We start from the raw sequence: 26,027 nt of genomic DNA, 5'->3' as shown, positions 1-26,027 counted from the left end.
TCACACAAAGAATGGTTGATAAGGTGTCGCGTAGCCTTAACATTACCGAAGCCATAACAGCAAACTACAACAGACAGACACAGGTACGAAGACCATCAGGGAAGCATACCAGTGCAAACACAGACGAAGATGTACAAGCATTGGTTCAACATTTCAGAGTTGCAGAGTTGTTGAAGACAAACCAGGGCGTAAGCACAGAGCTTTTGAGAAAATACCAGCAAATATCCTTGGAAAGTTGGACATGGCAGCGTTCAAGCAATGGATGAAAAACAGTTTGAGAAAGTTTTCCTCAAAACATTACAATCATAATGTATAAACACTGGAACACTAAATGTATGCATAGAATTGGTCATTTCATGATACAGTAACTTGCAGTTGAGTTAGAGTTGTGCAAGTTCAGTCTGTAATGCTTGTAGACGTTGTCTGTGTAGAGAGTGACAACACAAGTTCATTCACATGTATAATTGAAATTGATACCATGTTGACATATACAAACAGCAATGTTATTTACATTGATTTATTTACAAATAGGGACACATTGTTTTACTACTACATAGCAAAGCAATACAATGAAAGCTGTTGCTGAAGCAAAACACAAATGTTGTAAACTTGATGAATTTTTGCTTAAGTAAGCTCTGCAATGTCCTCACCCTCATGAAAATTTTCTGTAGAAATTCTATTGAAATTGATGACAAAATTCAATTAAAGTGATACAGAATTTCTACAGAAATTCTACTGAACCTTTATGGAAATTAACGGAGTTTAATGGAGTTTTGGCCCCCTTTTTCTGTAGAAATTCAACAGAATTTCTGTATCATTTCTGTAGAATTTACAGAATTTCTATGGAAATTCGATACACGTTCTACAGAATATCTGTAGCACTATATTGAATTTATACCACATTCTACAGAATTTTTATGTAGAATTTCTGTAGAACTATATTTAATTTCTGCACTCTTTTACAGAAGTTTATACGAGTTCAATCTCTTAGAAAGTATGACAACAATATGTGTTAAACTTTTATAAGTAAGGAGCACCACCTTATGATATTGCCATAGATACAAATGCAATGAATGACTGCAAAACTCACAAAAATCAGGCAGCAAGTAAATCATAAACATGTAGTTTATTTCTAAAAGAATTATGATTAACAATCGTTCGAAACTTGATGAAACATACAGGGACTACAAAATATAAAGCAACCAACACATATGAATGCAAGGCCTACCTCTCCAGTCTAGCAGTTTTGAGTTGTCAACTCAGCCAAGTGCATAATTAAAGTGTTGTGTATCTTAACTCACGTAATTTTCAGTTGATGCTGCAATGTGGATCCTTACAGTTGTGACATATTAGTGAGCTCTCTTCTCCATAACACTGTTAGAATCTTGCTAATGGACCTTGGATCCTAATTTTCCATGGAATTTGGAGTTGAACTTTAGTACTTTTCATAAGAGCCATATGCAGTGTGGACTGCCTCAAGTTCAAATGAATAATGCGTGGCTACACTATTATGTAATCAGCCCATTGTAAAGGCAGGAAACTATTTGCATAACAAAGCACAGGCACAGGTCAGCTCACTTGACCTAGGATCTAACAAAGAGAGTCAGGTTGGTCTGTGTACAGTCATGAAATGTACAAAAGGAATGGTACAATTGAAACTGTATACATTTTCCTGGCACGTGTGTGTAAATGAAAATAACTTTTCAGAATTAAAGGGTACACGAGAATGTGCTTAGAACTCTCCATAGGTATATGTCACTACCTTTTCCATATTGAAACCAGCTATATATATGTCACTCAGTTCTTATCAAAGCTCATGCCAACATGCAAAAACATGAACTTAAGTCTGAAACAGTGTAAACTGTGGGAAAAAAAAAACAGAAAAAAAATTTCCACAAAAGCTATGGAACTGAAACATTCCATAAAAAATAGTTTAATTTCTGCAGATTTTCTACAGAAAATTATCAGCAAACTTCAATAGAATTTAAAGTTTCTATACACATTAAATTCTATAAAATTTAAATTTTCTACAGAATTGTATTGAAAATTTTCAATTGAATTTCAATGGAAGCATATTTCCATCAGATTTCCATAAAATATACAGAATTTCTATAGAATATCAGAGATCAATAGAATATCTACAGACTATTTTCGTAAGGGCAATAACAGAAGTACTACTAAATTCAATGTAGAATTGAATTCATGACATGGATAAAACAGCAATTCTCACTGACACTGGAGGCAATGACCAGAGTACATGTAAATTGTTCAGTCATCATCTGAAAAATCACTGAAGATCTGTGGTCTCTTTGACCTGTATGCTTGAATTATGTCATCATCATCACTGTCAAGTACAATAGCATTCAAAGGTTCCTCAGAACAATAATGTCAGTCAATCATCATCTCATTTGAACATGGAGACTCCAGATGAAGCGAATTTGTTTCTAACATCTCACACAGTAAATCCCAAACAAAAGAAATATGTTCATGTGAGAAAAATGGAAAGTACTCTTCTAGCATTTCCTTGCTGTCAATGTATTGACAGTACTTAACAAGACTGTTGACAAGAGCTGAGGAAAACCCAGTGGCTATATCTGATGTCAATATGCATTGCTCACCAATCTCTGACACTAAACTGCACCTGTATTCAGCAAGTTCAGTGGAAAAAAACTGCCTTTGCTGTGGTGTTACACTGTGTTTGACCTCCAACTGACTGAAAATATTTCTTTCCTTGTTTAATCTCTCTGACATTGATCTTAGCTCTTGTTCTGCCTTGGACACATATTCGAATGCACAACCCCTAACACATGTGCAGATTTGATTTTTGTCACAGGTACATGCACATCTACATATATGGCTGCAAATATCACAACAAGCATGTGCAATGACACCATACTCAGTGGTTTCATTAAACTCTCTCATTAACAATTGACGTCGACAACTATCAGTATTTTTAGCATAGTCTCGCATTGATGTATCAATATTTCTTCCCCTTAAGCACCCTTTGTACAGCAATAAGACCCCGGCGAAATGTCAACTGTGATGTACCATGATCAACAGGGTATTTGATGGTTTTTGATGTTTGACCATGAACTACCATGGTTGGCTATGATATGAGACCACAGTAAGCAGTCAAATACCTTGGTCTATCACAGTTGACCACGGTCTATCATCGCTGATCTGTTCATGATTGTCGGCAACCATGGTCAACCATGTTATTTGATGACTGATTATATTTCTGACCATCGTTATCAATGACAATGGTTGACCATCGTCCTAGAATGACCAATTTTCTTGATGACCATGTTTTAGATTTTTATTTTGGTTAAATTGTAATATTGCAAAATTCTCTTCAACAAATCATAAAGAATATTTTCAGGCAGAATTTAACACATGTGTCCAACGATGAAGACAACAGGATACCAAATATCATAATCACTCAATAAATAAACAAAATCGAAGTAAGTTATAGGTGGTATGTACTGTAAATTACCACATAATCCTTAAGAAAAAGAAAAGTCAAAGGATTAATGATTTGAGAAATACTATGTTTTGAAAAAAAAATTAGACAGGACAATTTGTGGAATGCACAAATTTATCAAACCATTACCTTGGAATATGAAATAAATGTACTGAAAAACATCAATGCATGAAGGTTATTTCTCTGGACATTAATGTTTTTAAATGATAAGTTTCAAAAAATCCGTGACGAATTTCAGGAAAAGAAACTACAATTTTTTGTTTGGTTTACAAGTCATACCACTGAATTTGCTGCAATGTAGCCCATGGGCCCTGTTCAAGGTTTTTCTGTGTTGCCATGTAGCACCGAGCACTAAATAAGGCCATTGCCTCAGTCATGTGTCGATCAGAAAGTGTTACTGTCCTACGTTGATACATGCAAACACATTTAGAAAGGTAATTGGCTTAAAATCTGACTACTCACGATCATTACTTGCATAATCATACATGTCGGAAGGCCATAGAGGTACACTGACTGATTTATAGTGTATAAAAGTTGGCATAAAAGTAATATACTCTCCCATTCTCGCAAAACTAATGTTTGAAAAGGCAGCGGCAGCAGCCAGGAGGTCACAGGTCAAACAGATCATCATGTATTCGAACTTTGACCTTACAACATCACGTGTTGTAAAACAAGACTTCTGATTGGCCAATTTTGCCAAGGTTGCCATTTTTGCTGAATTCCAGTGTTGGAATATGTGAGTCTGGATAATCATTCACTCCATTAAGCCACGGTTTTTGGGAGAAATCGTCGATTACTTCTCTCAGTCGACGATGAAGGGAACACAGAAGAGGTTTAGGAGAACAACTGTAATGATTGAAGGACGTTGCCTGCGTTAGACACTTAGAGTTTATGTAAGTTAAACTTTGATCAGTGGATGTCCGTTATTTACAGTGTAATGGCCGGCCTTGGACATGTTGAATTTTCCAGCCTTTTCGTGACGTTTCAACTGAGAGTTTGCTACTTCGACACTTTCCACACCTTAGGGGACTATTTCAAACCAACCACTGATCTTTGAGAAGTTGAGAACATATGGCGACAAGAAGTGATCTCTGTTCATATCGATTATGGATTGGTATGGTACTTATGGTAGCAACTCTACTGCATGCAGTGCATAGGAGTAACATAGTATAAATCGGACATGATACAGTTTTATTTCGTCTCAGGTGCCGATCATTCGATGTCTTAATGATGGAAGAAATGTTTTCGGACTTGATACAACTACTCTCTTTCCAAGTAGTGCGGGTGGTGGCATGGTTTGTACTGTGATTCATTTCTTTTGCAAGTTTTACTGTTCATCAGCTCTTACCATGAAGGACACCACAGACTCAGCTGATCCTGATTTTTACATGTAGCAATAGAACATTATTTACCATGATGCCTTGTTTATTTTGGCTGAAACTCAACATCTAATGATAAAACATCAAATCAAAGTTCTCATGTTTTCCATGTACACTTCATTTTCAGGAAAGGCATTTTAAAATATATAAAGTGAAATTTATTTGTCAACAAACTACATGTAACAAAAATTGCAAAGTTTTTGAATAAGTTTTTCATAGTTAGATTTTTATATATATAATTATGTGAATTTAACATAACATTTTTTAACTGATCAGTTTCCATTTGATACACATTTTAAATATTGTGATCTGTTGATCTTACCGTTCCAGGTCTTTCAAAGGACAGATTTTTTTTGTATATTCCATTATCAGATTGCACTTAGTACGTGTAATCCAAAAAAGATATCAACAAAAGTACCAAGAATTTATAAGCATTATTCTTCTAACACTAAATTCAATATTGATACATTTTTATCAGTTAACATGTACCCGTTAAAAATTTGTGATGTTTCACTTTGTGATGACGTATCTGTATAATCTGTCAAAGCATTTTTAAACAGACAGAATTTATCAACAGACTTTCATGTATAATTCATTTCCTAAAATGTTGGTTATTCTTCCAACATATAGAGATATGTTTTCTACTAACATTAATATTTTGCATTCAGTATCCAGTATAATAGATCAAAGTACAAACGTTTTTATTTTGTATCTAACTAATATTTACAATGAAAACATATATTTAACAGCTCATTTCATGTTGAAACTACAATTATTGTATGTTCATAATAGAAGAGATATTTGTTTTATTGTACATGAATATATTTTTTTTTAATGAAACATTTATTGCCTGAGAAGGTTTTTCTTTTAAAGTCAAGTGTGATTGAATGTGTCCACTGGAATGAAGACGTGTTGGAAGTATATCCTCTCAACTTTTTCATGGCTGTTCAGACCTTCTGGCATCTGTATACATGACTCCAAGGTGAATTTTAGAATCTGCTGCTCACAAGGTAAACGTATCAAAAGAGTTACTGGGTACTGGGTACATTTATATGTCACTTTAGAAAACTATCATTTGTATACAATACAGGGGAAGAAGCAGCACAATGATGTCATGTACCACATGCTGACTGTTAGAATTGCTGTGGAAAAGACAATGTCAGGATTTACAATAACCTGAATACCGTGAAATATTACAGGTAGTGTGTATGCTGTTGTTGAGCCAGCAGTTACTATGCCTTTCATATGAACCCCGCCCCTAATCTTCATGCACACTCCATACAAACAAACACAATTTAACTTCTACTTCTCTGTGCAAATATATATTTTTTACTATTGCCCAAACTTGGTGCACAGTTCATAACACTCTTAAAAACCATGGTCACCTGTCATTGACCACGGTGGTGGCTGTGGTTGATCATGATTGACCATGAGTTTTGGCCATGTTTGACCATGTTAGACCATAGTAATTTGTGCCATTAAACAAACATGGTCATCTATGGTTGACCGCGGTCATATAGCCATGGCTGACCACGGTTTTTTGGCAATGGTTGACGATGGTAGACCATAGTAATTTGTGCCATTTAACAAACATGGTCGTCAATGGTTGACCATGAATTAACATGGTACACCATGGTCATATGACCATGAACTAACATGTTAGTTCCTGGTTGACCATGTTCACTTTCGCCTGGGGATGGCACTGCTCTGAGTTGTTCTATCTCTCCCAACCCTTCCCGTTTCTTGCAAATAACCTTCTACATCACTTGGGGGACCAAAATGGATGACCTGATCAACACTCTTTAAATCCATCCCCATACTAAAAGCTGATGTAGCAAATACCACCCGTACTATGCCATTCGGCTTTTGAAATGATGAAATTATGGACTCCTTAATCACATCATCTGTCTTTGAATGGAACATGGCAAAATATCGGTTACGGTCATCATTTTGTCCTTTGTGTTCATATTGATAAAACGCGTGGCTTCCAAGCTTGACTGAAAATAATTCAAACAGTTCTGAGCAGTGTCGTCTTCTCCTACAAAAGATTATGACACGTGGAGTCTCCGCCTGCTTTAGTTTGATTTCATCTACAAGCCACATGAATACAGTCTCTAAATCATCATCTGTGTTGATGACATTATACTTGATATTAGGTTTATCTGGGTTTTCAATGATCACTTCACATCCTTTCATACACAGATCATCGATGATAACTTTCCTTGTCCCCGATGTTGCTGTGGCAGTAAGTGTAACAACCGGAACTTTAGCTGGAAGCAGGGACCTCAGTTGACCTAACTGCCCGTAGTGTTGTCTAAATGCTTTCATACCGGCCTGAGCTTCTTTGCCCCTGTAAATAATAAATTAGGATTTTTAGAGATAGCAACACAGTAATTACAGCATGTATACAAATTAGGTTGATTGCAAAGCAGTTCTATGTCTTGCTTCTACCTCCATGGTTTTGTGAGAAAAAAAAAACATTAGCTGTTTTCTGTTTATTTGCATAAATAAAAAAGTGACGAATTTCAACGCATGACGTTTTCCTATAAAGGATGTGCCTTATTAATTCCAAGGCAAGTTTTACCTCCTGCTTTGCTGTTTTGCATGAAGGAAATAGCCGACATCTCTACTAGAGTGCAGAAATCTAAGTCGCCACTGTTGATTTCATGCGTCGAACCCCCCCCCCTAAAAAAAAAAAACAAACAAAAAACCAAAAAACAGACAAAATGATTCTTAGATATCGGCCGATGCATTTCAGTTGCATTACCAGGTAGTTAAAAAATTATCATGAGTTTTCTTGGCACGGATTATGGTGCGTAAACTCCAGCGGAGCTGAGGGAAGACAGGGACCGCGATGAGTGACTATAACCGTTTTCTGGCATAACCCAATACAACTGACAAAACCAATGCAATAATCCTGGCACGGCAGTTTGATGACAGAAAGATAGTTTAGGCAATGGGCTTGAAATGACCAACAATATATTTTTACACATCAAAATTGAAATGCCATTGAAACACCAGCTGTGTTTTGCAGTGAGTAAAACGTACCGAGTTTTCTTGCACTGATCATCATGCCGCACCGGAAATAACCCATTAACGCATCGTCAGATGCTGATGGTTTGTCCAGAATGAGTTGCGTCCACACACGGAAATCTTAAATAATTCAAACCAAGTCCAAGAAAGACTTACCATTTCTTGATGCAATGGCTTTCGTCAACAAATATTGCCCCAACTCTGCTCTGATTAGTATCAGACAGTAGCAGTGAGCGATGTTGGCAGAGGAAAGCTTCAGGACTACTGAAGACGTAATTGAAGCGGCCTTCCACTATGCTGGTCATGTCAACTTTCTAGTCGCTACAGCTTTCAGTCCTCTTTCGCTCAACTTCTGAACTTGCTCTTTCATCAGAGCAATAAGCGGGGAGACTACAATTATGTCAGTTGTAGTTGTTCTCTTACGTGTCCAAAGCAATGGAAATTAAATCAATGTGGGGGACTTTGTATGTCAGTGATTTTCCGCTACTGATTGGTGCGCAGACGAACAAATCTTTTCCCTCAGTGTAACTCTCAACAACCTTTCTTTGGTAATCTCTCATGATTAGCGATGGTCGACCGATCAGTTGTAAAACGCGGTTGATGTACGAACTTGATGCCATTATTCGCCCAGATTTAAAACGTACTCGATGTCTAAGTAGCTTTGCACGGAGATGACAACAAACTTTTTAATATATGCAGAGGTTTATTAGCATGCGTTCTTCTTATTGGCCAGAATAACGGCGGGGGCTGTCAATCATTTTGTATTTGCTTGACGTCACTGTGTACACAGTCCGTCTCACCGCCTGTACTTTGCAAGAAGTCCAAGTCGGTGAATCCGGCAGAAACTAACTCACTACTGCGCAGACTCAAACGTGACGCATTCAATCGCTGGGAAAACCTGGCGTGAGCTGCCAAATTCCGGATAGGTTTGTACAAAATAGGAGAGACACAAGAGAACTATTATAAATTATTTTATTTTTTTTAAATTCACCGACTTGAACCAAGTCTAACAACGTTTATACAAGTGTTAGGATAGCAAGACCTTTATCAACAGGACACATGTATGTGTGGAACAGTCAAATTTAGTTCTGCTCTGCCAGACATGCTTACCTACGTTCAGAGGCAAATGAAGTGATTGGCGATGGCTGGCCCTGCCTTGGATGGATTGTAAGCCAGTCTGTTTTCTTTCAAGTATTCATTCACCAGAGGACAATGGTCCACCTGTGACTGTATGTCAGCATCAAATAACATATTGGGACCGTGTTGATACTCGATTTATTTTTGTCTCCAAGTATAACGCTTGGGGTCTGTAGTATTTTATTTTGTACAGAGTAATTTGTTTGATAGTAAAAATAGTATCATATGACATTTTTGTACTGTATAGATACTCCATTTGTTTTTGTCTTCAAGTATAATGCTTGGGGTTTATAGTCTTTTGTTCTCTTCAGAGTATTTTGTTTGATAGTAAAATGCAATTGAAGGCAGAATGAGATTTATTTTATGTGATTTATAATTGAAAAACAAAATGCGAAAGTCTAGTAGGTTTTACATACAGTACTGTACTTTGAAAAGACAATATACTGCAGGCCTTTCTGCATTTTTTTTCCTCAATGTTACTGTTGGTAGATGGAAAGAGGAAGGCTTGGAGATGTCATGCATAGCTCAAAAATATGATAAAAGACAGCAATATAATCAATATTGACAGTGTTGTGTTCTAAGACCCAATTTTATTATACACGTACTAATGATGTACCTGCCACAAAACCCACCTTATCCAGAAATGGTTACTTGTGACATTTTGAGGGTTTTGGTCTGGTTTACAGTGTGTTGCTACATTATTTTTACTTTTTTTACTAAAGAAAAAAATAAATGTTGTTTTGGTTGCAATGAAATTGTGTGTTCTTATGTTTTTGCATGCATATTGGATGAAATTTGCAAACTCGAATGATCAAAGTCTGTGTTTTGCAAAATAATTGTAACGTTAGTGTTCTCTGTGATTTGAAAGAAGCTTGTATTTGATTTATAAATGTGATGTTAAAAACATTTTCTTTGAATCATCAGTTGTAGACAACAGAATCTAATATACATTTAGACATAATTGAGTGATGGGAAGTGATAAATTCTTTAGAATGTCGTCAGAAAGAGAAGCAAATATTTGAAAATCATTGTAAATTTAGAATACTGGTGGCCATTTTGAATATTTAATGAGGTCATGTGACCAGTATTTGCATATTTTCCCGACAATTGTTATTCTACAATTCCAAAAAATATCTTGTTATTGTGGACAAAGTTTGATAAATTCAATAGTCAGATGTTATAAAATAGGATACTTGACCTGTATGACCCCAATTCAGGGGTGCTGTGTATAATTCTTCACTTACGAGGGAGGACAAGAAAATCTGTGTAAGGTTTATCAAATCTGTGTAAAGTTTATCATAATATATAAAGTTTACATCAACGTTCATGGTCATGGGACTATAAAATGTGATTCAGCACTGGGATATGATACAATATTGATTTCTTTTTACTGGAAAATTGGAAACATGTGTAACAAGTCATTGACAATGACATAGTCCCCACTTGTAATAGGAGTATTAGTCTTGAGGGGGCAGGGAAATGAGGTCATTAAGAAGTATCACTAAAGTGTATATGTTCAGATCTATGGACACATAGGTCTATGTCATTGTTCCAATTTGAAACGAGGCATGTCTAAGTTATGGCTCTAAATCGGGAAAAAAGATCAAACCTCTAGCTGTATTGGCCAGCCAAGAAATACATATGTGCATAATAAATGAGGTACAAGATGTGACATCTTAAGGTCTATTATCCTATCAAAATTGAAGCGTAAAGAACTTGTGGTTACTGAGTTATGCATATATATGCATATTCAAGGTCATAGGTCATCAAGGTCACGTGACATTTTGAAAAAAAACATTGTATTGCTAATTAATCCATATATGCCAAAATTCAGACCTCTAGCTCTATTGGCTTGCCCACAATTATATATGGGCATAATTAACGAGGTAAAGCATGTGTTGTCATTAGGTCTCCCATCCTACTAAATATAAAGGACATAGCACTTGTGGTTACTTATTTATTGACATAATCATGTATTTTAGGTAAAAGGTTATCGAGGTCACATGACATTTTGTCAAAAAATTTCTATCCTATAGTCTATCCCTATATACTAAAAATCATACATTTACCTCTATTGGCTTGCTCAAAATTAGATATGCACATAATTAATGAGGTACAATATGTGGCGTCATAAGGTGTCCCATCATGCCATATATGAAGGGTGTAGCACTTGTGGTTACTGAGTTATGGACAAATATGTATATTTGAGGTCAAAGGTCACCAAGGTCACGTGACATTTTGTCAAAAAAATTGTATTGCTAAGTTATCCCTATATACCAAAAATCAGACCTCTAGCTCTATTCGCTCACTCAAAATTAGATATGTGCATAATTAATGAGGTACAATATGTGGCGTCATAAGGTGTCCATCTACTAAGGTGTCCCATCATACCATACATGAAGGCTGTAGCACTTGTGGTTACCGAGTTATGGACAAATATGTATATTTGAGGTCAAAGGTCACCGAGGTCACATGACATTTTGTCAAAAAAATTGTATTGCTAAGTTATCCCTATATACCAAAAATCAGACCTTCAGCTCTATTGGCTCGCTCAAACTTAGATATGTGCATAATTAATGAGGTACAATATGTGGCATCATAAGGTGTCCCATCATACAAAATATGAAGGGTGTAGCACTTGTGGTTACTGAGTTTTGGACAAATATGTATATTTGAGGTCAAAGGTCATTGAGGTCACATTAAATTTTTTCAAAATAATTGTATTGCTAAGTTATCCCTACATACCAAAAATCAGACCTCTGGCTCTATTGGCTCGCTCAAAATTAGATATGCACATAATTAATGAGGTACAATATGTGGCGTCATAAGGTGTCCCATCATACCAAATATGAAGGGTGTAGCATTAGTGATTACTGAGTTATGGACAAATATGTATATTTGAGGTCAAAGGTCACCAAGGTCACGTGACATTTTGTCAAAAAAATTGTATTGCTAAGTTATCCCTATATACCAAAAATCAGACCTCCAGCTCTATTGGCTCGCTCAAAATTAGATATGCACATAATTAATGAGGTACAATATGTGGCGTCATAGGGTGTCCCATCATACCATATATGAAAGGTTTACCACTTGTGGTTACTGAGTTATGGACAAATATGTATATTCGAGGTCAAAGGTCACCGAGGTCACATGACATTTTTTCAAAGTGTCTGAGATATCTGCGTGAACGGATGGACTCACGTGGATGGACTCACGGACTGACATGACCCAATCTATGAGCCCCCTGGACTTTATCTGTGGGGACTAAAAACTGTGTCACTGCATCCTTTTTGCAATATGAATACGATGAGAAACTAAATTTTTATTTTTCTTGGCCTTATACATGGGAGTCTATGTACTGCCTTATACATGGGAGTCTATGGACTGCCTTATACATGGGAGTCTATGGACTTCCTTATACATGGGAGTCTATGGACTGCCTTATACATGGGAGTCTATGGACTGCCTTATACATGGGAGTCTATGGTCTGCCTTATACATGGGAGTCTATGGTCTGCCTTATACATGGGAGTCTATGGTCTGCCTTATACATGGGAGTCTATGGAGGTGAAAACTAAAAAGTCCTCTACCACGGCCAAATTTGATCGCATTGTGAAACAAATCGACGTGCATCTGTATGAGGTATGGTACTATCCTTGTACCAAGTTTGAACGAAATCGCTCCAGGCGTCTCTGAGATATCTGCGTGAACGGACGGACGCACGGACATGACCAAACCTATAAGTCCCCCGGACGGTGTCCGTGGGGACTAAAAAATGATAAATTTCTATTGTTGGCGGCCATTTTGAATACTTAATTAGGTCACATGACTAGTATTTGCATATTTTTGGGACAAGTGTTTCATTGTCATTCAAAATATACATACTTAACATTTGAAATATTTCATAATATGAGATGCTGGATGTTATGTTACATTATGCTTTGACTGACCTAACCCTTATACAGGGCCTTTGTTACATTACACTTAGTAGGCCAAAACCATACAAAATATCAGTGTTTTTTCATAATTTTTGTCACAATATTGTATCAGTTCATGCCGGTGTGATAGAAAGCAATGATTTGGTGATGAAAAATGATAATTTATTGAGGAATTCCTATGGAAATAAAGAAATATGTTGAAAAAATACAAAATTTTATATATTGGCGGCCATTTTGAATATTTAATGAGGTCACATGATCATAATTTGCATATTTTTGGGACGAGTATTTTATGGTGATTCCAAAAATATATTGGTATGGGGGACACTCTTTGCTAATTTAAGAAGTCAGACATCATACTAGATGGTACTTCCAAATGTCAACTCAACCCCAGGGCCTTGGGGTGCAAAGGGTTAATAACAGATCACACATCAAATATATTACAAGAATTGTCGTAAGAACAATCACAAATAGGCAAAAACCCTATTCAGAAACTTTAAGTTTGTTTCACTTTGTTATGATCATGTTTATCTGTCATACTTAGCTCTATTAGACTCTTGTGTCGCAAATGACATAAAAGATTTTGACATACTTTGTATTTCATTTTTTGGTATAGTTTTATGTATTCATGGCTGTGTAAGTTTTACATTTTAAATTCAGGGTCATTTATGATATTGTTATTGGGATCAAAGTCAAAGTGACTTTTCTGGCAAGACACAACTCTGGGGTTATTGTACTCTGCATCCTCATTTGCATAGTTATTGTACTTTGATACTGGGAAATATTGTACTCTGAAACTCCATAAGTGACAGCGGTAGGTGTATAACAACTAAAGTTACATTATACCGGTACGGCTGTGAGAGTCTAGTAATATTTTTATTATTTGTACATTAATAGAGGAAATTATACTTTCATTTTGCTGTACTTTATTATTTCTTATCAGCAATCAGTCCAAATGAGATGAAATAATTAAGTAAATTACCTCAGTGCTAATGACATGGGATAACCATGACAAATATTTGACTTTTCTTCCCAGAATGAAAACTCACAACAAAAGAATACAGTTGATTGTGGAATATTCTGTATTTTCTATATGTGGAAGACTCTAGAGGTAAATATTATAACAATACCTATGCTGAAATTTAAATTATCACACTATAAATATGACAGGATTTTTATTCCCTGAACACTTCCTAGTTAAACAAGAGATATAACCAATAATATCAACACGTAATACCGGTATTCATTTAAGAAAATGAACATGTAAAAAAACTTATTGCATGTGTTATTGAAACAAAACCATGTTATGGATATTACAAACACTTTTTGACAGCATTTATTCAGCCATCTACCTGTACAGAAATGTTTACAGGGAAATGTCATGTAACTTTGGTTACTGTGTAATCATTCTTGCACTATAATGGTTTAAGTGCTTTCAGAGACAGAGTGTAGGCCATGTTGTGTTTGTAATTAACATTACACCCCTTGTACATAACTGATTAACTCTCATACTTTTCTTCCAGTATTTCAGCAAACAAGTTCAAATGGATGCATTCCTGCATCACATGAAAGAGAGCCATTTTGGCTATAAAGATGCCCTTGCTCTTCGTCGCAAAATACTGACAATAATATTTGACAACAACCAGTCAGCTAAAAACTGTCACTGAAAAACTTGTAAAAAGATAAAAACTTGGACAATGCACCCATTCACAATGTTGACCCAGAACATTAGGAAATATGCAGTTTGTTTTCAGAATAAGACCAGAATAGCAGACAGTAGTCATTGACTATCTGTGATGAATAAATAGTACATTTGGAGTTAGACATCTCGCTTGATGTCACTGTTGTTTAGATAAGCTTAGTCAGCATAATCATTATGTAAGTTTTCTTGCCATCTATTTGATACATAGTAGTTCATGTAATTCAATAAGAGTTCATGTATATATTGTGGTGATCAGAGTAAGGTCCATTTTATGCTGCATGCAGTGGAATATTATTTGTATTGGGAAGTGTCGCATAAAATTGAATTTATATGTTCTACATATATTAGTATGAAAGGTAAATGGCAAAATACTTATGGGATTGATTAAAATGCAGGTAAAAGATCAATCTTATAGCATCACATTTAAAGAAAGATTGGTTACTGAAAGATCTAGCATCTTGTATCAGTGGACACTTTGGATAGTCAATAACCATCAGGTAAAATAAATATGATGACTGCAATGCAGGTGTAGGTACCCTTACGAAAATTAAAGCCTTGCGGCGAACAGTTCTGGTAAAGTCTTCATAATTGCCTGGTAAGTTTACCACAACAAGTTGCGGTAAACTTACGCATAGCTTGAGATTTTCGCATGTTGATGGATTTTGCGGCGCACATATTGTGGTATGCTTACCACGACACTCATGCATGTCCTGGTATGTTTGCCACAAAAGTTTAGGCTTTGCAGAATTTTTTTTTGCGGTATACTTGCCACAAACAGGATTTACGGTATACATACCGCTATTGAAGCTGACCCCATGGGTAGCCCCCCCCCCCCAGTAGCATACCCCTACCCACACTTTGCCACGACCACTCACACTCTAGCTATTCATTCTTGTGCTCATGTAAGTTTTCAGAATGTAGCCACAGGTACAAACACTCACACACATTCACAAAAAAAAGAAAATCTTACCAGGTTTTTCATTGAATTCCTACCTTACATTTATTGCAGATGGAAATGCTAACAAATGACACAAAACAAAAGAAATCAGAAGTTCATCAACAGTTCTTTCACAGGATATCTCCCTTTGTCCATGGCATCTTCATAACAAAGTGTTGGCATATCCAACCATATATTTGGAACAGTTACTTTTGATCCAGTTGATTGTTCAGTGTCTTGAAAGTTTCCGTGGACTCAACAAACGGGCTAAAACAAAAAAAAAAAGAAAAAACAAGAAAAGAAACATTAATGTAATCACATATACTAGCACAGTACAGTAGACAAAATGCCAAGAGAACAATCTGCTAGTCAGTATGTAATTGCAACTGCCTTGACATACCTTTCACAATTAGTCTTGCACATATCATTAAATGGAGTCCATGTCACTAAGATATTTCAAATGGTACTTACACTTATATAGTTGCAGGCCTTGGCAATTTTGGTTACTCTTTTGGGACCAATGTGGGTTTATGAGATTGGTGATGTAGAGTTGTCATCAGCATTGCCTTTTCTCAGCATCCGTTGCCACAAAGACATGTCATCACTTCCAGCTACAAATAAGACAATGCAATGGCATAAAAAGGAATGTAAAGGAAAAAGTCCCAGCGATTATGTTTGGTGATTTTGACTACATGTGACATGAAAACTAGTGTACGGTACTACTATATCTAAATTACTTTTAGATGGGGAGGAAAACACTACCAGTGACCCACAGCTACAGAAAGATAGGACTGAAAATATTGTATGCATGTTTTGTGTTGTAAGATTTCATGTAGAACTTGAATGAAATATCGTAAATCAATCATTGATTTGGATTTCGCCTTACAATATAATGCCAGCAAAATATTAACAGGTAACGTTGAACAAATGTCAAAATACATCAATGAAGACTTCAAAAGAAACTTAAGTGTCAAAGACGTCCAGCATCGTCCAGCATGATCTTATAAATAGACGTATACTAAATTTCATGACATCAAACACATGTACAAACAATACTAGGTCAGAGTTTAAGAACTTAATTCTTACCCAACAATTCCTAAATGTATTGTTTTTTCATTGTTTTATATCGTACATCGAGGGAAATTTGTATACATATAAGCAAAAGTTTCACCCTGGCCACAGTCCCCGAGAGACTGTGCCCTCGCCAAAGCAAGAGAGTGTCTCAAAGTATGTATTCCCCAGACATAGACACTATCAATACATGTTATCGGCATGAACAGATGAAGGCCACTGCTTTGTGTTATGTAGGTCATTCCCCCCACACACTCATCATGACCTGAGTTCAATTAGTCTAGAACATTCTCAAGGTCACTGCCCTTGATGACCTCACAACCTTGAATTCAATTAGTCATGTTTGGAATGTTCTGGAAAGTTGATTAGTTGTGTAAGGGAGATAATTTTAGAACAGTAATTAGCATGTCAATAAAAGTTCTAGATTGTTCTTATATGCCTTTATAAAAGGGACGTGCACAGCTTCCAGTCAGACTTTTGGGATCGTGTCTCTTGTGTGTTACTAAACTCCAGCAGTAGTCATTCTCAAGACTTTCCAAGACCTTCACTGTCAACGCTGGATTTATACTGTGGACTTTGTGCAGCTTCAAGCCTGCAAGCCAAAGGACTGTTCATTCATCCGACTGACTGTTACACTCTGAGACTGGAGCTTTGCCGTCCCAGCTGAGATAAGTAGTCTGTACACTTTTAAAGCTTGTACTCTATCCCTGACTTAGCAATTAGTTTTATTTTCGTAATAAATTTTGTTTAAAACGTTAACTGCTGAGTTCACCCTTTTGTTCGTTTTCTCTGCACGTAACAAAATTGGGGGCTCGTCCGGGAGACGAATATTTTGAGCCGTTTGACAACATTTTGCCTGCCTTTTCAAAACTACTGTATACTGTGAACTCAGCGAAATTCAATCATGGCGGAATTCAAGCCAGACGAATTTATGGATGACCTTGATCAGGACGCATTTGATTCCCTCAAAAAGGACAACCTCATTGCACTGGCCAATTTCCTTAAAGTAGATGTCAAAAGATCTATGCGCAAGCGAGAAATTCAATTCAAGATTGCAAAACATTTAGTTAATTCTGGCCATTTTGAAGAGTCTGCCTTAAAAGATTATGAGCCTGAGTCTTCCTTCGAACTCAAAAAATTAGAATTAGAAATTCAGGCAGATTTGGAGCTTAAAAAATTGGCATTAGAAAAAGAAAAAATACAAATGCAATTACAATGAAAGAAAAGAATTGCAAATGGAAGAAAGACAGAAAGAAAAAGAAAGGCAGGAAAGATTAGAAATGGAAGAAAGACAGAAAGAGAGGGAATTGGAAATGAAAGAAAAAGAATTGCAAATGGAAGAAAGACAAGGAAGAAAGAAAGAGAGGAAAAAGAAAAGGAAAGAGAATTAGCAGAACACCAACTGCAGTTAGAAATGAACGTTTAGAGCTTGGAAGTCAGGAAAATTCTTCCCTTCAGACAATTTTGACATCACTAAGCATTTCAGGTTAGTTCCCCCTTTCCAAGAAAAGGATGTTGATAAATATTTCCTTCATTTTGAGAAAATTGCTCAGAGTCTGGATTGGCCTAAGGAGTCCTGGTCTATGCTTTTGCAGAGTGCTTTGGTGGGTAAAGCCAGAGAAATTTACATTCAGTTGTCAGTAGAGCAGGCTTCAGATTATGATTCTGTGAAGGAATTAATTCTCAAGGGCTATGAGTTGGTGCCTGAAGCTTATCGTCAGAAATTTAGGGATTGTGAGAAGGTGAAGGATCAAACTTATGTTGAATTTGCTCGAACAAAAGAACAACTGTTTGATCGTTGGTGTTCTTCGAAAAGGTCAGTCAGAATTATGACAAATTACGACAGCTTGTTTTGATTGAGGAATTTAAAAGGTGCATCCGGAGTGACATCAAGACGTTTATCAATGAACAAAAGGCAGATACATTGGAGGTTGCTGCACGTTGGCCGATGATTATTCGTTGACCCACAAATCTTCATTTCTCAGCAAACCATCCCAGTCCTTTTCATACAGAAACAATGCAGGTAAATTTAACTCCTCCTTTTCATCCAAGAATTTTTCAAAGGAGAGTAGGAAATCAAATGACAACAGTTCACAAAATTCAAGTAACACTTCCACATCATCAGATCCCAAGTCTCAATCTCCTTCTGACAAACAGTTCGGTACACTTTCTTGTAATTATTGCAAGAAAGACGGCCATTTAATGTCAGAGTGTTTCAAATTGAAAAGAAAACGTGAAGGTCAAAGTGGTCAAAGTGGATCTAAGCCAACCGGCTTTATTTCTTCATCACTCAATTAGAGTCTAATAATGTGTGCAACACATTTTCTGAGGTTAAACCCCTCTTATCCCCAATTAATGAGGTCAAGGTCAATTCTTCTCAAGATAGCATTATGGGTATTTTCGAACCATTTATTCATGATGGTTTATATCACTTTCTAGTGATTTCTCTTCCGCTACCCCTGTCAAAATTTTAAGAGATACCGGGGCTTCCCAGTCTCTTTTGTTGGCAGATACCCTGCCGTTTTCTGAAAAGTCATTTTCAGGTTCTAAAGTTCTTATTAAGGGGGTAGATTGTAATGACTACATTCCTGTTCCTCTCCATAATGTCTATTTGTCTTCGGACTTTGTTTCTGGACCTGTGGCTTTAGGTATTAGGCCTTTTTTGCCTTTTGAAGGATTCACCTTCTTCTTGGAAACGACCTTGCTGGGGACAAGGTCATTACTAATCCACTTGTGACTGATAATCCTAGTTTAGATCAAAATCCAGAGCCAATAGAGGAAGACATTCCCGGCCTTTTCCCATCATGTGCCATTACTCGAGCCATGTCAAAGAAAACTTCTGAGAATCAAAATACTCTCAAAAATAATGTCACAGATGTTGACTTAAATGACACCTTCTCAGTCAGGTGTTTGACACGGAGCATTCCGTTATCCCTCGTGGATTTGAAACTTCCAGTAAAACTTCTGCTGACCAAGTCAGACATTTTCTAGATCAAATCTCATTGCAGAACAACACAAAGACCCAGATATTTTGTCTTTGTTTGACAGGGTAGATGATGATGAAGGTAAAACTTCAGATAGCTCTGTTTCCTATTATACAAAATCTGGTATTCTCATGCGTAAATGGAGACCTCCAGACGTTTTGGTTGATGACGATTGGGCTATAAAACATCAAATTGTGGTTCCAAAGCCCTACCGTGCTGAAATATTGCGTCTGGCCCATGAAACGCCCTGGGCTGGTCACTTAGGAGTCAGGAAAACTTATCATAAAATTCTCAGTCACTTTTATTGGCCTAATCTCAGGCAGGACTGTAGCACATTTCTGTAAAACTTGTCACACATGTCAAATGGTAGGAAAGCCAAATCAGACCATTCCAAAGGCCCCTTTACAGCCAATTCCTGCATTCCAAGAACCATTTAGTAGGATACTAATAGACTGTGTTGGGCCCCTACCAAAACAAGATCAGGAAATGAGTACATGCTGACAATAATGTGTACATCAACTCGGTTCCCCGAAGCCATACCACTGAGAAATATAAAGACAAAGACTATAGTGAGAGCTTTAGTCAAATTTTTCACTTTATTTGGCCTCCCTAAATGTGTCCAGTCCGATCAAGGCTCCAACTTTATGTCTGGTATTTTTCAACAAGTAATGGATCAGCTAGGCATTAAACAGTGTAGGTCATCCGCCTATCATCCAGAAAGTCAGGGTGCTCTTGAGCGATTTCATCAAACTTTGAAAAACATGATTAGGACCTACTGTTTTGACACAGAGAAGCAGTGGGATGAAGGAATTCATTTTCTGCTCTTTGCTGTTAGAGAGTCAATTCAAGAGTCTCTTGGTTTTAGCCCATTTGAGCTTGTATTTGGACATACAGTCCGTGGCCCACTTAAGCTCATTAAAGAGAAATTCCTATCAGACGATGATGATTGTCTGAATATTTTGCAATATGTGTCAGATTTTCGTACGAAACTCTCTAAAGCATGTGAATTAGCCAGAGAAAATCTTGAGTCATCTCAGCAGTCAATGAAAACCAAATACGATAAAAACACCCCAAAACGGAAGTTTGAACCAGGTCAAAAAGTTCTTGTTCTACTTCCGGTTCCTGGCAAACCACTCCATGCTCGTTACTTTGGGCCATACCTAATTGATAAGAAATTGAGTGATTTAAATTACATCATAATAACACCTGACAGGCGAAAACAAAAACAGCTATGTCACATAAATATGCTTAAGCCATATTTTGATAGGGATAATCCTACTATAACTCAGCCTGTCAGTGCAGTCAGTTCAAACCATTATGAAGATAGTGATACTGAAACTGACTTGAGTGAAAATACTCTAAACTCAAAGCTGGGCTCGGTCAAGCTTCAGAACTCAGAAATCCTGGAGAAGCTGGAGTCTACAAAGTTGGCACACCTCCAGCCAGAACAACAACAACAGGTGAAAGAACTGCTCCATGAATATAAACACCTGTTTCAAGATGTTCCAACGAGGACAAACGTCATCTATCACGACGTTGATGTTGGGGACAGTAAGCCTGTAAAACAACACCCATACAGACTGAATCCAACAAAAGCGAAATATCTCCAGGAAGAAGTCAAATACCTGCCGGACAATGACTTTATTGAACCCAGTAAAAGTAACTGGAGTTCGCCGTGCATACTTGTTCCCAAATCAGATCACAGTTATCGTATGTGCACGGACTTTAGGAAGGTCAACACTTTAACAAAGACAGACACTTTCCAATCCCGAGGATTGATGACTGCATCGACCGAGTGGGAAAAGCCAAGTATGTGACGAAATTTGACCTACTGAAGGGATTTTGGCAAGTCCCTCTGACGGATCGTGCTCGTGAAATATCCGCCTTTGTTACACCAGACGGATTGTTCCAGTACAAGGTGATGCCATTCGGAATGAAGAACTCTCCGGCAACGTTCCAACGGATGATCAACGACGTCATATCCGGGCTAGACGGGTGTGCAGCCTACGTTGACGACGTCGTCCTGTATAGTGACACCTGGGAGGAACACATCAAGCTCATGCGGAAGTTCTTTGAGAGACTGAGTAAAGCAATGTTGACTGTCAACCTTGCAAATCTGAGTTTGGTTGGGCGAGGGTAACTTACCTCGGACATACTGTAGGACAGGGTGAGGTAAAACCTGTTGATGCTAAAATCAGTGCCATTTCAAGTTTCCCATACCAAACTGCAAACGACAACTGATGCGCTTTCTCGGTATGGCTGGTTACTACAGAAAATTCTGTCCAAATTTCTCCACAATTACTGAGCCGTTGACTAACTTACTTAAAAAGAAAGTAAAGTTTGTTTGGTCAGAGCAATGCCAACATGCATTTGATACACTTAAAGCCATACTGCAAAGTGCCCCAGTGTTGTCTGCACCAGATTTCACTTTGCCATTCAAATTAGCTGTAGATGCTAGTGATACGGCTGCTGGTGCTGTTTTATTGCAAGAGGATAGTCATGGTATAGATCATCCTGTTTGCTATTTTTCACGCAAATTTAACAAATCTCAGAGAAACTACTCTACAATTGAAAAAGAGTGTTTATCTTTGATATTAGCTTTACAGCATTTTGAAGTTTATGTTACTTCTTCAAATCAGCCAATAGTGGTTCATATTGATCACAACCCTCTTGTTTTTCTGCAGAAATTTAAAGGCAAAAATCAGAGATTGCTAAGATGGAGTTTAATGTTACAGGAGTTTAATCTTGACATTAGACATATCAAAGGCAGAGACAATTTAATTGCAGACTGTCTCTCTCGTATTTAGAGTTTATTATTGTTCACTTTCAAGAAACTTTACTTTAGAGTAAAACAAAATTTGAGTACTTAAATCCTTTTCAAGATTACATTTGTAAAAGAAAGATTTTTCTTTGAAAAATTTTCTTTTTTTTGAAGAGGGGGTGTGTTGTGTAGGTCATTCCCCCCACACACTCATCATGACCTGAGTTCAATTAGTCTAGAACATTCTCAAGGTCACTGCCCTTGATGACCTCACAACCTTGAATTCAATTAGTCATGTTTGGAATGTTCTGGAAAGTTGATTAGTTGTGTAAGGGAGATAATTTTAGAACAGTAATTAGCATGTCAATAAAAGTTCTAGATTGTTCTTATATGCCTTTATAAAAGGGACGTGCACAGCTTCCAGTCAGACTTTTGGGATCGTGTCTCTTGTGTGTTACTAAACTCCAGCAGTAGTCATTCTCAAGACTTTCCAAGACCTTCACTGTCAACGCTGGATTTATACTGTGGACTTTGTGCAGCTTCAAGCCTGCAAGCCAAAGGACTGTTCATTCATCCGACTGACTGTTACAACTCTGAGACTGGAGCTTTGCCGTCCCAGCTGAGATAAGTAGTCTGTACACTTTTAAAGCTTGTACTCTATCCCTGACTTAGCAATTAGTTTTATTTTCGTAATAAATTTTGTTTAAACGTTAACTGCTGAGTTCACCCTTTTGTTCGTTTTCTCTGCACGTAACATTTGTAATTGTATACACTGTTCACTCAATGTTCAACCTCGGGAGTTATTCAGACAATTGGACAGTGTTACTCGAGAATTGCACAGAACAAAAACAGATAAAATTCGTCGTTACGTTGCAGAGAAGGATAATCGAAAATTTACTTACCGAAATTCAAACGATCGCCATGATCCTCAGGGTGTTACTAGTATATTATAAATGGTGACCATTGTTCAGTGCGGATCTCCACACGCTGATCGTGACGACGGTGACATGAAAATTAACGCGTCTTGAACATTGCCTATAGGTTGTACATTCATAGCAAGCGTATATGAAGCTGTCACGGCGATGCACCGGCAAATTTCAGTGAAATTTTGTCAAAAATCGAGTGAAAAACAGCGACAATGCACTCAGCAATTCAAAAGGGTCGTAACTGCCGTTCTGATATCAGATTTGCCGCTGAGATTTGACCTGTGACACGCCAATCTGACCAATCACAACGAAGTCTTCACATGATCTATGATGTCATCAGGCGTGATACTATTACTTCCGGTACAAAGTCCTCGCAATCGCGATCGCTGTACGCGTACGTAAGTTTTTTTAAAAGTAATTCATTGAAAAGCAATTCATTGAAAAGTTGCAGCTTTCGACGGACTATCCAAGCAAAAGTGTATTGAGAGCACCAGTGGCTATGACCCGACATATCCCCACACTATGTACTACTAGCAGTTAGCACAGCAGTGGCGCTGCGGGGCTAACCGTGCAAACTGTTCATAGGCACTATATACTAGAACTATTTTATAGTGTGCCTTCCCAGAGATACGGGACTTCAATTTTGATGAAAACTGTGTTCTATACGACAGGCGTAAGATACAAAAAATCCAACATACCAGTCAACAATTTCTTAGATTTTTGTTGGGGCGCGTTTCTCTGGAGAGACGTACGAACGTGTACACGTCCATCGGCAGGTTTAGATGTCAATCATTTGTAAAGTGGATGGCAATACGACTAATAATTCCCTCGTCTATCTAAGTCGGCGATTGAGTAACTATACTGATCATATGATGGCTTCGGAAAATAATTGTCGAAAGACAAAAATAGAATGAGAGTTTTCTCGGACCGCGGTGACTGACATGCCCTGTCTGCTTATTACATTACCCAAACTGTGGCAAAGTTCTGTTCCTTCGTGGATTACGGCCGATTTTCGAGAGATTTTCGTTGCTGCCATGATTCGTGCAGATCATTGGCTCAAAAAATTACCCAATGGACAGGGAAAATGGTTTCATGGAAACAGTTTAGGCCTAAGTATGAAACAACATTGTTATCAACAGAATACCCGTCTTATATCAACTTCGTCACTTTTCTCGCCTCGATCACACAATACTATTAGCTGCTAAATAGCTGAAATTAAGCTATTTTGGTAATCCAGCGATCCCGCACCTTTATGTGCTATTGTTGATGTAATCTGCATTCCTAACATCTTGTCACTGTGTATAGAAGTATCATTTGGAGAGTCAGGTACTTTTGTATGTGAATTTCCTAATTTCTTGGAAACTGACTAAGATTTGTCTTACAAATGTGTAGCCTATACACGTTTTAACATCCCCAGTTTTGAAAAATCAATAAATATACTATTTTTTTATCAAATTAGAGTGCAAACATGTATATCTTTATTCATGCATATGATATACATCTGCAGAAGCCAGCTGGGCACACATGTTCATAGATGTCATTTGGCTGCACAAGTTAACTTTGCCCTGTAACCGTGCAGCCTTGAATTCTTAGGCCATTCTGTACAGTGCTCAGTGACCATTGTATTTACGTAAGCCTTTCATGGCAAACATACCACAAAGCAATCTGCAACTTTGTTTACTTTATTTTTGTGGTAGACATACCAAGAGAAAGATTGCTGATCACCACAAGTGCACCACTAGTGGTGACTATCGGCGCAGGATGAATAGAGTGTTGTGGCACACAAACTTATGTGTGGTATGTTTACCCAGAGCTTGCAGTATGCTTACCGCAAAAAATCTGTTTCGTACGGGTACTGGTATCAGCAAGAACTGTGAACAGTTGCTATGTGTCAGTATGCCGATATCAAAGTGCAGCTCTATCGACTGCTAGGTCCCTTGTTATATTGTTACTTGAAGTTTACAGAGTTTTGATACAGAAATTGAGAAATAAACAGAATTTTCTTAATTTTTCCCTTTGTTTTATTTTATTATTTTCCAATTTTCCAGAATTTTCAAACAAACTTTATTGATATTTGTCATGCAGTATTTTGTATGTATGTATGTATGTATGCGTGTATGTATGTATGTATGTATGTATGTATGTATGTATGTATGTAAAGTATGTATGTATGTACCGGTATGTATATACGTATGTATGTATGTATGTATGTATGTATGAATGTATGTATGTATGTATGTATTTATGTATGTATTTATGTATGTATGTACGAATCCTACACTCACTCAAATCTGGCCTTTATATGTTCAAATTTACTTTTTGTATGGCCCTCTTGATTTAATTTCCTGTTTTTCATGTATTGGGTTTGTCCTGATGTGATGATCTTTCACACGATGCTCAAGTTTCTTTAATTTCCCTTATGGAAAACCTACGTCTACAGTAGATGAGAGTAGATCTACGGACCGTCTACAGTAGACTTTATTTACATCTTTTTTTGCACTTTTTGGCATTGCACTAACTTCGTCTATGCTTGATCTACACTGATCTACCATCCAATCTAAGGGAGTTTCATCTACAAAATTCACTTAGGCAAACAAAGACTCATCTACTTCTTCAAAAAGCACCATCTTGTCTATATTTTATCTACAGCACTGTTTCTTGCTGTATGTACTGTATCC

General features: G+C 37.1%; 1 protein-coding gene and 1 long non-coding RNA gene across 2 annotated transcripts; both read right to left on the bottom strand.

Annotated features, from left to right (window-relative positions):
- Positions 1 to 6,540: 6,540 nt before the first annotated feature.
- Positions 6,541 to 8,198, bottom strand: LOC139149561 (ATP-dependent DNA helicase RecQ-like). Its single transcript, XM_070721386.1, has 2 exons — positions 8,050 to 8,198; positions 6,541 to 7,210 (listed from the first exon to the last, which is right to left on the bottom strand). The coding sequence occupies exons 1-2, from the start codon at positions 8,196 to 8,198 to the stop codon at positions 6,541 to 6,543; spliced, it is 819 nt and encodes a 272-aa protein (XP_070577487.1).
- Positions 8,199 to 15,644: 7,446 nt separating this feature from the next.
- On the bottom strand, positions 15,645 to 23,749 carry LOC139117727 (uncharacterized). The gene is made up of 3 exons (XR_011548559.1): positions 23,326 to 23,749; positions 16,079 to 16,218; positions 15,645 to 15,874 (listed from the first exon to the last, which is right to left on the bottom strand). It is a non-coding gene; the product is annotated as an uncharacterized lncRNA (long non-coding RNA).
- Positions 23,750 to 26,027: the final 2,278 nt, after the last annotated feature.

This window comes from Ptychodera flava, chromosome 2, assembly GCF_041260155.1.
Source record: "Ptychodera flava strain L36383 chromosome 2, AS_Pfla_20210202, whole genome shotgun sequence".
Taxonomy (NCBI): domain Eukaryota; kingdom Metazoa; phylum Hemichordata; class Enteropneusta; family Ptychoderidae; genus Ptychodera; species Ptychodera flava.
Note: the sequence above shows the minus strand (reverse complement) of the source record. Positions and strands in the feature narration are given on the sequence as shown.

What these genes read in the sequence shown, in the direction of transcription:
- LOC139149561 (XM_070721386.1), bottom strand. Translation starts at nt 8,198, where the DNA reads ATGACCAGCATAGTGGAAGGCCGCTTCAATTACGTCTTCAGTAGTCCT. An exon ending in AGCCATTGCATCAAGAAATG is followed by an intron (nt 7,211 to 8,049) that starts GTAAGTCTTTCT and finishes TATTATTTACAG; the next exon opens with GGGCAAAGAAGCTCAGGCCG.